The 12,278-nt window shown below is 45.8% G+C and overlaps 1 protein-coding gene across 1 annotated transcript; it reads left to right on the top strand.

The window, feature by feature from the left end:
* Positions 1-3,603: 3,603 nt before the first annotated feature.
* Positions 3,604-7,155, top strand: LOC109739655 (uncharacterized). The gene is made up of 7 exons (XM_020298730.4): positions 3,604-4,249; positions 4,350-4,681; positions 5,031-5,370; positions 6,046-6,194; positions 6,274-6,367; positions 6,699-6,770; positions 6,872-7,155. Exons 1-7 carry the CDS (start codon positions 3,713-3,715, stop codon positions 6,914-6,916), a joined length of 1,569 nt encoding a protein of 522 aa, XP_020154319.1. The 5' UTR covers positions 3,604-3,712; the 3' UTR covers positions 6,917-7,155.
* The last annotated feature ends 5,123 nt before the right edge of the window (positions 7,156-12,278 follow it).

The raw sequence follows: 12,278 nt of genomic DNA, 5'->3' as shown, positions 1-12,278 counted from the left end.
TGGACTGAACTGCAGAATGCCAAAAGAGAAGGGGAAAGCCTAGCCTATCGAAGACTAGCATCTTCAAGCAGCTCCAAGCATCTTGCAGCATCAGAAGAGATAAGAGTAGCATAAAGTAAAGTAGTAGTAGTGTTATCAACCTCGGCTAGAGATCCTTTCTCGACTCCCTGCGAGAAAGCAATCCCAGAGCTATACTATCCAGTTATCACCTCAAGTATCCAGTTCTAGTTGTATCGATCGGGATACAACTCCAAGTGTCCGTTACCGTAGGACAAGCTATCGATAGATGTTTTCTTCCCTGCAGGGGTGCACCAACTTACACATCACGCTCGATTAACTTCGGCCGGACAAACTTTCCTGGGTCATGCCCGGCCTCGGCCAAACGATACGCCGCAACCCGACCTAGGCTAAATAGAGAGGTCAGCACACCGGACTAAACCTATGCCCCCAGGGGTCATGGGCCATCGCCCCGGGAACTCCTGCACGTTGCGTACGTGGCCAGTGAGCAGACCTAGCTACCTCCTTCAAAAAGGCAGGTGCTTACCAGTCCAACCCGGCACGCGCCGCTCAGTCGCTGACGTCTATTAAGCTTCAGCTGATGCATACGACGCAGAACGCCCATACTATGCCCAAGTGATGGTTAGTGCTATCAGGCCAGAGGCCCCTCAGATCAAATATCCAAATCGCAGTGGATTAGGAACACGCGGTAACAAGCAGAGACTCACGAAAGATGTGACCCCGTCGCCCCGTCTCGAGGACTTGCGGCAAGGGCTAAGAATGCCCGGCCACGCCTCGTAATTATCTCATGGGCACCCTCCAGGTCAACCCAACTCCTCATCACTCGCAATTAAGCTCGTGCGGGTACCCCTCAGGGCCGACCCGTCTTTAGTAACATGGTTTAGTGTAAAGTCATAGTAACCATAGTAACCGTGTGTCTAACACCAAGGGGAAAGTGATGTGCGGTGTCGGGGCCTGGTCTTCGATCCCGTTGAGTTAATCGAGCGTGGTGGGTAAGTTGGTGCACCCCTGCAGGGAAGAAAACATCTATCGATAGCCTGTCCTACGGTAACGGACACTTGGAGTTGTATCCCGATCGATACAACTAGAACTGGATACTTGAGGTGATAACTGGATAGTATGGCTCTGGGATTGCTTTCTCGCAGGGAGTCGAGAAAGGATCTCTGGCCGAGGTTGATAACACTACTACTACTTTACTTTATGCTACTCTTATCTCTTCTGATGCTGCAAGATGCTTGGAGCTGCTTGAAGATGCTAGTCTTCGATAGGCTAGGCTTTCCCCTTCTCTTCTGGCATTCTGCAGTTCAGTCCACAGATACATCCCATTTCATTGATACCGATGCATATGTAGTGTAGATCCTTGCTTGCGAGTACTTTGGATGAGTACTCACGGTTGCTTTGCTCCCCCTTTTCCACCTCTTTCCATTCTTCTCGGATGATGCAACCAGATGGTGGAGCCCAGGAGCCAGACGACACCACCGACGACTACTACTACCACGAGGGTGCTTACTACTACGTGGAGGCCGCCGCCGACTAGGAGTAGTTAGGAGGCTCCCAGGCAGGAGGCCTTGCCTTTTCGATCAATGTTGCTTTTGTGCTAGCCTTTTTAAAGGAAAACTTGTTTAACTCATGTCTGTACTCAGATATTGTTGCTTCCGCTGACTCTTGTGTATTCGAGCTTATGTATTCGAGCCCTCGAGGCCCCCTGGCTTGTAATATAAAGCTTGTATTATTTTAATTTGTGTCTAGAGTTGTGTTGTGATATCTTCTCGTGAGTCCTTAATCTTGATCGTACACATTTGCGTGTATGATTGAATCGGGGGCATCACAACAATGGTGGTTCGTTACGACATTCATGTTGAAGATAATGACCTGTGAAGACATTCACTTAAAGACTATGGAGTGTGAAGACATAGTTTCTTTCGTAGTTTCCTTTTCTTCTTTATTGAGTCGTAGGAACCACAGTACTATTAAGTGGGGTCCAAGTGAACAAAGTCAGATGACTGAAGTGATGCTCAACCAAAATCCTATGTCTTCAAGCGAAGACAATGAGAGCAACTATTACTCAGAGTTGGATGAGTCAGCTTTGCTTGTAGCCCAAGCCCAGCTGCTGCATGTGTTTGAAATCCGGCCGTTGGACACGTGTCGGTTCCTTAGTGACCCAGGGTCATTTCGAACATATCATGTCGGTTGCCTCGTGGCTATAAATAGCCCACCCCCTACACCATAAATTGGTGCCTGCTCAGAGTTAGTGCACGACTTTTGTCGTTTGAGAGCAACCCACCTCCGAAGCCTTTGAGAGAGATATCCTTGCGAGGACAAAGCCCAAAACACCCAGAGCCAAAGAGTGTTAGGCATCACTGAAGTCTTTTTGTCCGCGTGACCTGAAGACTTGTTAAACTTGAGGACCGTGCATCCTCCAGTCGGTTAGGCGTCACGTTCTGAGGATCCAAGAGTCATTGTGGATCGCCAGTGAATGGAGTCTGTGAAGATTTGGAAGTCTACCTTGAAGACTTACCAGAGTGATTGGACGAGGACTGGGTGTCCTTAGCTCAAGGGGAATAAGGTGAAGACACAGTCTTCTGAGTTCAATCTCAGCCTCCCTAACCAGACGTACAGTTGTCATAACAACTGGAACCGCTCTACCAAATCCTTGTCTTCACCAAGAAACTGGTTCTATTCCCTACTTCCTTTACATTTTAGTTTGTCTTCGTGAAGTTATTGCTTGCTTGCCTGATCTATTTGACTTCACTGTGTGAAGACTACCTGTTTGGCTTCACAATGTCTTCCATTATGATCCATACTACTTAGCTGCTATTAGTCTTCGTGCTTTCACTATATTGCTTACTTGACTATGGCTTGTCTAGTGTAGTTCATCTTCCGCTGCATATCATATAGGTCATTTCAACAGTTTGTCTTCAAAGACCTCGTGTTTTGAAGACTTTCATAAAAATCGCCTATTCACCCACCCTCTAGTCGATAACTAGCACTTTCATCTTCCCCCCCTCCAAGTGTGAAAAGATCTCTACTTAGGGTTCCACCCTACAACAGAGAGGGAGACTCAATTGGTTATGGGAAAGGCCGCAATATTAGTGTCTAGATCAGCTGCCATGGCAACGGCTTGGTCAGGGGCGATGTTGAGTGGAACAAAGGTAGTTTTTTCAAAATCGATCAAGAGACCCTTTGCCAAGGAGAAATAGGGCGGTATGTAGATATTTTGCGACGTTAGGATCAGATTTAACAATGATTAAAGTATCATCGGCGTAATGTAAAACATGGAAGTGTAGTTAATAGCTCGATATTTTGTCATTTTACAAGAGTATTTTAGTGGGGTTTCAAAAGATTTTTTGTTAATTATCATATTTTCTAATGCTAATCCTTCGAGAAAGATTTATTTTTTGTTTTTTTAGATTTGCCAACACTTTATTGATCCATAATAAAAATGTTCAAAAGAATACAAGATGTGCAGAAATATATATATTTTTGGATCTCGCTTCAAGTGGGCCGAAAGGGGCCAGCTCCGAGAATTCCTGAAGCCCATGCAGCCGATGAAAACCCGTAAAAACCCATCAACACAAACAAAACAAAGGCAAAGGCCATACCAACAAAGCGCTCCCCTCTGAAGCCTCCTCCCACCCCCCTCACGCCGCCGCCGCAACCCCGAAACCCTAACCAAACCCCCCAGCGCCACACCATGGCGTCCGCCTACGACCGGGAGGACGGCCTCGCGCCGCCGCAGCCGCACGGCGGCGGCCCCGCCGACGCCTACGATCCCAACTACGTGCCCGACTCGGTGAAGACCTTCGTGGTGCACCTGTACCGCCACATCCGCGACAAGAACGTCTACGAGATCCACCAGATGTACGAGGGCGGCTTCCAGCGCCTCTCCGACCGCCTCTTCCGCGACACGCCGTGGCCGTCGGCCGAGGCCGTGGCGCCCTACTGCGACGGCGACCACGTCTTCCTCCTCCTCTACCGCGAGCTCTGGTACCGCCACGCCTACGCGCGCCTCTCCCCCCTCACCGCCAGCCACCGCTCCGAGTCCTGGAACAACTACTGCGACCTCTTCAGCGTCGTCCTCCACGGCGTCGTCAACATGCAGCTGCCTAACCAGTGGCTGTGGGACATGGTGGACGAGTTCGTCTACCAGTTCCAGAGCTTCTGCCAGTACCGCGCCAAGCTCAAGAACAAGACGGAAGACGAGCTCCAGCAGCTAAAGCAGTTTGACAAGGTAAAAAATAAAGGCTCCATTTTTATTTTGCTTTGCTAGATTCAGTTTATCCGGCGATTGTGCTGCTGACAATCTAGTTGTTCTTTCTGTTCTTTTGCAGGCATGGAATGTCTATGGTGTTCTCAATTACCTGCAAGCACTCGTCGAGAAGTCCATGATCGCTCAGATTCTGGAGAGGGAGAAAGAGGGGCTGGAGTCGTTTACTGCCACCGACGGGTATGACTACCAGGGTGGGAGCAATGTGCTCAAGGTCCTGGGTTACTACAGCATGATTGGGCTTCTCAGGATACACTGCCTTCTTGGTGATTACCACACTGGCCTCAAGTGCCTGGCACCGATCAACCTTAACCAACAGGGGGTCTACACCATTGTGATTGGGAGTCACATCTCGACAATCTATCATTATGGATTTGCAAACCTTATGATGCGCAGGTACAAAAGCATCCACCTTTTTTGGGGATTACCACACTGGCCTTATGCATTCTTAGCTTCACTCTCTGCTGCTCCATACACACATAAGCAGCATAAAATGCTTTGCTAGCATCTCTATAATTGTCCAATAGATTGTATTATTCATATAACTTCAACAAATATTGCTTTGGTAGCACCTCTATAATTGTCCAAGTAGCTTGTATTATGTCATATAACTTCAACAAAGATCTCATGATTCTCGTCTGTGAATCCAAATATGTGAAATTTATTTTGATTCAGCCATCTTGAAATTTCCAAAGTTGGGATTCAGTTCTTTTAGCTAATAGACTGTATTTGTTTGTAAACTTAGGTATGTTGATGCTACCAAGGAATTCAACAAAATTCTGCTTTATATTATAAAGTATAAGCAGTACCATCAGAAATCCCCTCAGTACGACCAGATTCTCAAGAAAAATGAGCAGATGTATGCGCTGCTGGCAATTTGCCTATCTCTGTGTCCGCAGAACAAACTCATAGATGAAAATGTTAGCACCCAGCTGAAAGAAAAGTACAATGACAAAATGACAAAGATGCAGAGGTTTGATGATGAAGCATATGCTGCCTACGATGAGCTATTTTCGTACGCCTGCCCCAAGTTTATTACTCCATCACCTCCAGTTCTGGACCAGCCACTTACAAATTATAACCAGGTAATGTTTCTTGTGGACAACCATAATGATGATCTATTTCTTTTCAGTTTCTACAGGCAAATTCTACCATGTAATCCTACTTGTTTTAGTCATCACAAAATAGTAGTGAAGAAGAAGCAACTCTTTGGTAGTTGGAAATCCATATTTCGGAGTCATACAATTCTAGGGTTAGGTTTTTCTTGTCCTATTCAACAATAAATCTGATGTAGTAGTCAAAACATCTAGGGTGAGGTTTTTCTTGTCATATTTTCTCAAAGGTTTCAGTGCTTTAGTTTGCATTTTTTTAGCTTCTATGTTCTTTAGAGTATATTCAAATATCATTAGCACATCTTTTCATTAAGGGTAACAAACATACATACAAGAAAGGTATATTAGGAACAAGACAGTTGCTAAAAGCAGCCCATGCAGTAAAGTTGATGCATAAAGAGGCTAGTTTTCTTATCAGTTAAGCTGCTAGCATGTCGGTTGCAAATGCTCAGATGGAAGCTAGTATCACTCTTGTCTATTTGTGAACAGATGTACTTCTGAACATTTTTGTTGCTGTACTGCATATGTTTAGAGGTTCTTATTCCTTGAGAATTACTTCTATTTCCTTGACCTGTAGATTTTCCCCCAAAAAATCAAAGAGTAGACATGCAGAATAAATTGTTGATTATTTTTCTTGTTATGTGACAGGACGCCTATCGGCTTCAATTGAAGCTGTTCCTGTACGAAGTGAAGCAGCAACAGCTGCTTTCTGGGATCCGGAGCTATCTAAAGTTATACTCAGCAATAACCATCACCAAACTTGCCCAGTATATGGAAATGGATGAGGCAACACTTAGGTCTGTGTGAGCATTAACTTGTGTTGTTAGTTTTTTTTATTGGTCTGTATGCATAAGAATTTTTCAAACATTTGGACAGGTCTATCCTTATGACGTACAAGCACAAAATGCATGCAGTTGACAGTAATGGGAAAATTTTATCCAGTGCAGACTTTGATTTCTACATTAATGAGGTAATGTTGATTCTTCTTTCTGTGGCTAAGATAAGTTTTTTGCATCCACTTATTATGTTTGTGTTGATTTCTTTATCACGAGTTGGTGCTTTCTGCTGTATCTTAGAAGTTAATATCTTCACTATATCAATTGCTAATTGAGGTACTACAATGAGCTGCTGTAGTCTGTAGATAATTGGAGCTCCTTCCTGGAGTGAACTTTGTGTAACAAAAAAGATTCTTCAAGTTCAACCATGATTGTGTTAACTTGTGCTTTCTCAAGTCTGGTGCCTACGTTGGCAATGTATAACTAATATGACTAATTACATATGAACTATTTGCAATCATTCAGGATGTTATTCATGTCGTGGAGTCCAAGTCGACCAAGCGCCATGGTGACTACTTTTTGAGGCAGATTTTAAAGGTACTTGAGGCCCCACTTGACGATACCTCCCCCCTTTCCTTTTATAGATAACACATCTTTGCTAGACCATAGTCTAAACTTCCTTTGTCAATATCCTACAGTTTGAAGAAACCATTGCTGAATTGGACAAGGTACAGCTTGACTGAGCATGGTAGAGATCATGGAGGAGAGAAACGTCCCAGGATCCTGTTTTCCTTTTCTTTTTTCATATTATGAGAGGCACTTGTGATGGCTAATGTTAGCAGAGCATTATTTGTGCCTGCTGGTACACTTTGACTCAGTGAAGCATTGGCACACTGTATTATCCCGTTTCTAGTTCCTGTTTGCTATTTGATGAGTAATCCGTCAGTTGCTAATTGAGAACTTGAGATACCTTCGGTGTTTATCCAATTGAGTGGGCGCATTTTTCGGCTCACAGGTATTAGATCTGGAGGCTGATTGCACGACGCTCATCAGTTGCCTTGCATTCTTGCCACGCGTCCCTGTGGGCTCAATGCATCGCTCCTTCTGATCTTGACGAGACTTCATGGCCTTGTAGCTCGTTGCCCAACAACATGGATCCTGAAGCGGATGAGATTGAGGCACTTTCCTTGTGGCCTTGCGGCGGGTGCTGGGAAGGGGATAGTCGCTGCTGCAACAATGAGGTGCCCTGATGATGACTGCAGGCCGTGGATCTGCTTGACAGCGAGGCTCCCTGCAACATCTGTTGTGGGGAAAGGGGTGGATGTTGCCCGCAGCGAGGTGCTCGTAGCATCGCGGGTCATTGCAACATCCCATGTTGTAATGAGCAGCCATAAAATGTTGTTCGTGTTTGCAATGGGCGATTGCAATGCCGTCCACGTTGCAATGAGCGACCACAACATCGTCCGTGTTGTGATAGGTGTGCGCAACATTACTCGTGTTGCGATGAGCGACCACAACATCGTTCATGTTGCGATGGTAGCCTTCGCCGATGACTACATGGGGACAGACCCAACGTTTCACAATGATGCTGACGTTTGCCAAAGATCAGTCGGATGATGTGCAACATGTGTATGTGTAACACATGTCAATATTAAGTACTAAGTACGCCCTAAAAAGATATGAAGTCTCTAGGTTCCGGGTTGCTGAATTTTACCATGTAAGATATGAAGTCTCTAGGTTCCGGGTTGCTGAATTTTACCATGGTGACACGTTACCATCTTCCACATGTCATACAGTATCCCCCATGAGGTTGTTTGGGCTCTCCGAGTGACACTTTGCTTTATTGGGGAGATTCTCAATAAACTAAATTTCTACTCCCTCTGTACCGAAAGGGAAATTTTACGGTGCATTATAATACACCAGAGCACGTGTATTATATGGACAATCTAACGGATAACAATAACTGGGCCTTTTTGAGCCCAAGGGTATTTTCGACCTAATTTTTTTTATACCTTTAATCGGCCCAATTAGGTCCAGGGGTATTCTCGTCCTAAATTTTTTGATTAAATTAATTGCATTAATAAAGCACTTCATTATAGAGGTCCCATCATCGTGCGTACTCTTTTGAATTTTGGTTCGAGCGGTTCGTCCTCTCTCCTTCTCTCGAGCCATAACCTCGGGCCCCCTCGATCGCCGCCGATCGCCTTCGGCGCCCTCGATCACCGCCGATCGCCCCCGGCGCCCTCGATCGCCGCCGATCGCACCCGCCGTGTCTACCCCTCTTGCTCCTACTCCCCCTCCCTCCTCCATCGCAAGTCACCCCACTCGGGTCGCGGCGCCATATCTTCCGACGAGCCGCTAATCCACTCCTTCCCTGAGCGGACGCCACCTTCCCCGACCCGAGAGGCCACATCATCCTCATCGACGTGCATCAACTTTTTCACGCCGGATCTTCGCTGTAAGTGCCTAGCCATCTCAAATCTTTTCTGGTCCCTTCTGCATATAGCACCAATAGGGGTCGGATTTGATTCGGGTGAGGTATTTGAAGGACTCGTGGACTTTGGATTTAGTTAGGAGATCATCAGTTAGAGCTAGTACAATCAATTACAAATTTCTGGATTTAGTCAGGGCATATTTACTTACAGCTTTTGAAGGACCGAGTTAGGTACATGAATCCGATATGAAAAATTAAATCAATTATTTAAGCAGAGTAGTGCATAATTTCGGTAACGTATGCTATCCATCCGTAACATTGACTATATGTTTTCGCTGGCAGCATAACGGCATGGATGATAAAGGCAACGATGGCAAAAACTTGGGTGATACAGGCAAGGATGACAAGGACATGGGTCATAGAGGCAACGAAGGCAAAGGCATGGATGATAAGGACAATGATTTCGTATCCATGGACCCCAACGGAATGGATGGTATGTGCATGGATGATAAGGATAATGAGGATGCATGCAAGGATGGCATAGACATGGATGATGTACACATGCAAGGTAAAGGAATTTATAATAAAGGCATGGCTGGTTCAGACCTGAATGAGTGTATGGAATATTTAGAGATTGTGAAGAAGACTTTCAGGACTGAGGAAGAAGCCTACATGTTCTACGTAGGCTATGCGAGAAAAAAAGGGTTTGGTGTTAGAAAGGATGATCTGAAGTACAAGGGTCCGGGTCCGAAACAAAATACATATAGAAGGACATACAAGTGCTGCAAACACGGATGGCGGGCCCTTAAGCACTTTAACAGAGCTGAAAGAAAAAGAACACCGAGGGGTCTTTCTCAGTGTGGGTGTCCCGCTCTTTTTCAGGTTGAGCTACAAGATAGCAGTGGCCTCTGGTTCGTCAAGAATTTTGTGGACAAGCATAACCATCTGTTTGTCCCTGCTGACCTGACTCCCTACTTATCGGCTCATCGTAGAATGACTGACGCACAAAAGGCCGATGTAATCGAGTATGCTGCCGGTGGACTTCGAACACATCAGATTATGAATGTAATGGAGAAGAATGCCGGAGGTCCCGACAAGCTTGGATTTATAGATCAAGATCTATACAACCATGTTTCAATCCAGAAGAAGCGCAAGATAGAAGGCAGTGACGCTAGATATTTGCTCACCTATATGATTGCACAGAAAAAAGCAGACCCGGAATTCTTTTTCAAATACACAAAAGACAGCGAAGGCCATCCGAGGAACATATTCTGGGCTGATTCACAATCCCGGATTGACTATGTTGCCTTTGGTGGTGTCGTGGTGTTCGACAGTACATATCGGTCTAACAAGTACAAGCTTCCGTTTGTTCCATTTGTTGGTCTGAACCATCACCGCAACACAGTTTTGTTTGGGGTCGGTCTAGTGTCAGACGAGACAGTTGCATCATACCAGTGGCTTCTTCATGTATTTTTGGAGGCAATGTCCGAGACGGCACCCATTTCAGCAATCAGCGATGGGGATGGTTCAATGGCTAAAGCAATAGCCACTGTCTGGACCGGAACAGATCATCGTTTGTGCACGTGGCATATCGAGGAGAATATGGTGATCCACCTCCGCAAGAAAAAGCTTGAGGAATTTAGGGAATTCATTTACCGTCGTTGGGATGTTGATGAGTTTGAGAAAAGATGGGAGGCTTATAAGGTTAGGTTCAAAATAAAACAAACAAGCAAGAGGTCGTTATGGGTTAACATGATGTACGAGCTGCGACACAAATGGGCTGGTGCGTACACAAAGGGTAGATATTTCCTAGGCATGATGAGTAATCAGAGGAGTGAGTCTCTCAACTCAAGGCTTCATGTGCACCTGAACAAGAAGATGCAGCTTGTTGATTTGTTGCAGCATGTTGAGCACTGTGTATCCATAATGTGTAAGAATGAAGCAGCATTAGACGCAGTAGCGACACATACGATACCCTTCACTAAGCTGAATGCACACCCTCTGGAGATTGCTGCCTCTTATATTTATACAACTGTGATGTTTCCACGGGTAAAGCGTCAGATTGTCGAAGGAACAAATTGGCAGGTCACAGACCGGGTAGCGTGTGATGGTTTGGTCGTGTTTGGAGTTTTGCGCAAAGTCCCATATGATAAAGTCCCATATGGCAGGTGAGGGAGTCCTGGATTAGGGGGTCCTCGGACAGCCGGACTATATACTTTGGCCGGACTGTTGGACTATGAAGATACAAGATTGAAGACTTCGTCCCGTGTCCGGGTGGGACTCTCCTTTGCGTGGAAGGCAAGCTTTGGCAATTCGGATATGTAGATCTCCTCCCTTGTAACCAACTCTGTGTAACCCTAGCCCCCTCCGGTGTCTATATAAACCGGAGGGTTTAGTCCGTAGGACAACAACAATCATAACCATAGGCTAGCTTCTAGGGTTTAGCCTCTATGATCTCGTGGTAGATCAACTCTTGTAATACTCATATCATCAAGATCAATCAAGCAGGAAGTAGGGTATTACCTCCATCGAGAGGGCCCGAACCTGGGTAAACATTGTGTCCCCCGCCTCCTGTTACCATCCGCCTTAGACGCACAGTTCGGGACCCCCTACCCGAGATCCGCCGATTTTGACACCGACATTGGTGCTTTCATTAAGAGTTCTGATACGTCTCCGTCGTATATACTTCTCCAAACACTTTTGCCCTTGTTTTGGACTCTAACTTGCATGATTTGAATGGAACTAACCCGGACTGACACTGTTTTCAGCAGACTTTCCATGGTGTTATTTATGTGCAGAAACAAAAGTTCTCGGAATGACCTGAAACTCCACGGAACATCTATTTGGAAAATAAGAAAAATACTGGAAGAAAAATCCATGTCAGGGGGCCCACACCCTGTCCACGAGGGTGGGGGGCGCGCCTGCCCCCCCAGGGCGCGCCCCCCTACCTCGAGGGCCCCCTGACGGTCCACCGACCTCAACTCCGACTCCATATATTCACTTTCGGGGAGAAAAAAAATCAGAGAGAAGGATTCATCGCGTTTTACGATACGGAGCCGCCGCCAAGCCCTAAAACCTCTCGGGAGGGCTGATCTGGAGTCCGTTCGGGGCTCCGGAGAGGGGGATTCGTCGCCGTCGTCATCATCAACCATCCTCCATCACCAGTTTCATGATGCTCACCGCCATGCGTGAGTAATTCCATCGTAGGCTTGCTGGACGGTGATGGGTTGGATGAGATCTATCATGTAATCGAGTTAGTTTTGTTAGGGTTTGATCCTTAGTATCCACTATGTTCTGAGATTGATGTTGCTATGACTTTGCTATGCTTAATGCTTGTCACTAGGGCCCGAGTGCCATGATTTCAGATCTGAACCTATTATGTTTTCATGAATATATGTGTGTTCTTGATCCTATCTTGCAAGTCTATATTCACCTACTATGTGTTATGATTCGGCAACCCCGAAGTGACAATAATCGGGACCACTCCCGGTGATGACCGTAGTTTGAGGAGTTCATGTATTCACTATGTGTTAATGCTTTGTTCCGGTACTCTATTAAAAGGAGACCTTAATATCCCTTAGTTTCCATTAGGACCCCGCTGCCACGGGAGGGTAGGACAAAAGATGTCATGCAAGTTCTTTTCCATAAGCACGTATGACTATATTCGGAAT

Source organism: Aegilops tauschii, chromosome 3 (genome assembly GCF_002575655.3).
Source record: "Aegilops tauschii subsp. strangulata cultivar AL8/78 chromosome 3, Aet v6.0, whole genome shotgun sequence".
In the NCBI taxonomy this organism is placed as follows: Eukaryota; Viridiplantae; Streptophyta; class Magnoliopsida; order Poales; family Poaceae; genus Aegilops; species Aegilops tauschii.
The sequence above is the reverse complement of the archived record's forward strand: the minus strand, read 5'-3'. Positions and strand labels throughout refer to the sequence as shown.

Excerpts from the sequence above, each read along its gene's own strand:
- LOC109739655 (XM_020298730.4), top strand. The coding sequence starts at position 3,713 with ATGGCGTCCGCCTACGACCGGGAGGACGGCCTCGCGCCGCCGCAGCCG. Across the intron at positions 6,195-6,273 it reads ATGGATGAGGCAACACTTAG|GTCTATCCTTATGACGTACA; the intron begins GTCTGTGTGAGC and ends ACATTTGGACAG. Across the intron at positions 6,368-6,698 it reads TTGATTTCTACATTAATGAG|GATGTTATTCATGTCGTGGA; the intron begins GTAATGTTGATT and ends GCAATCATTCAG.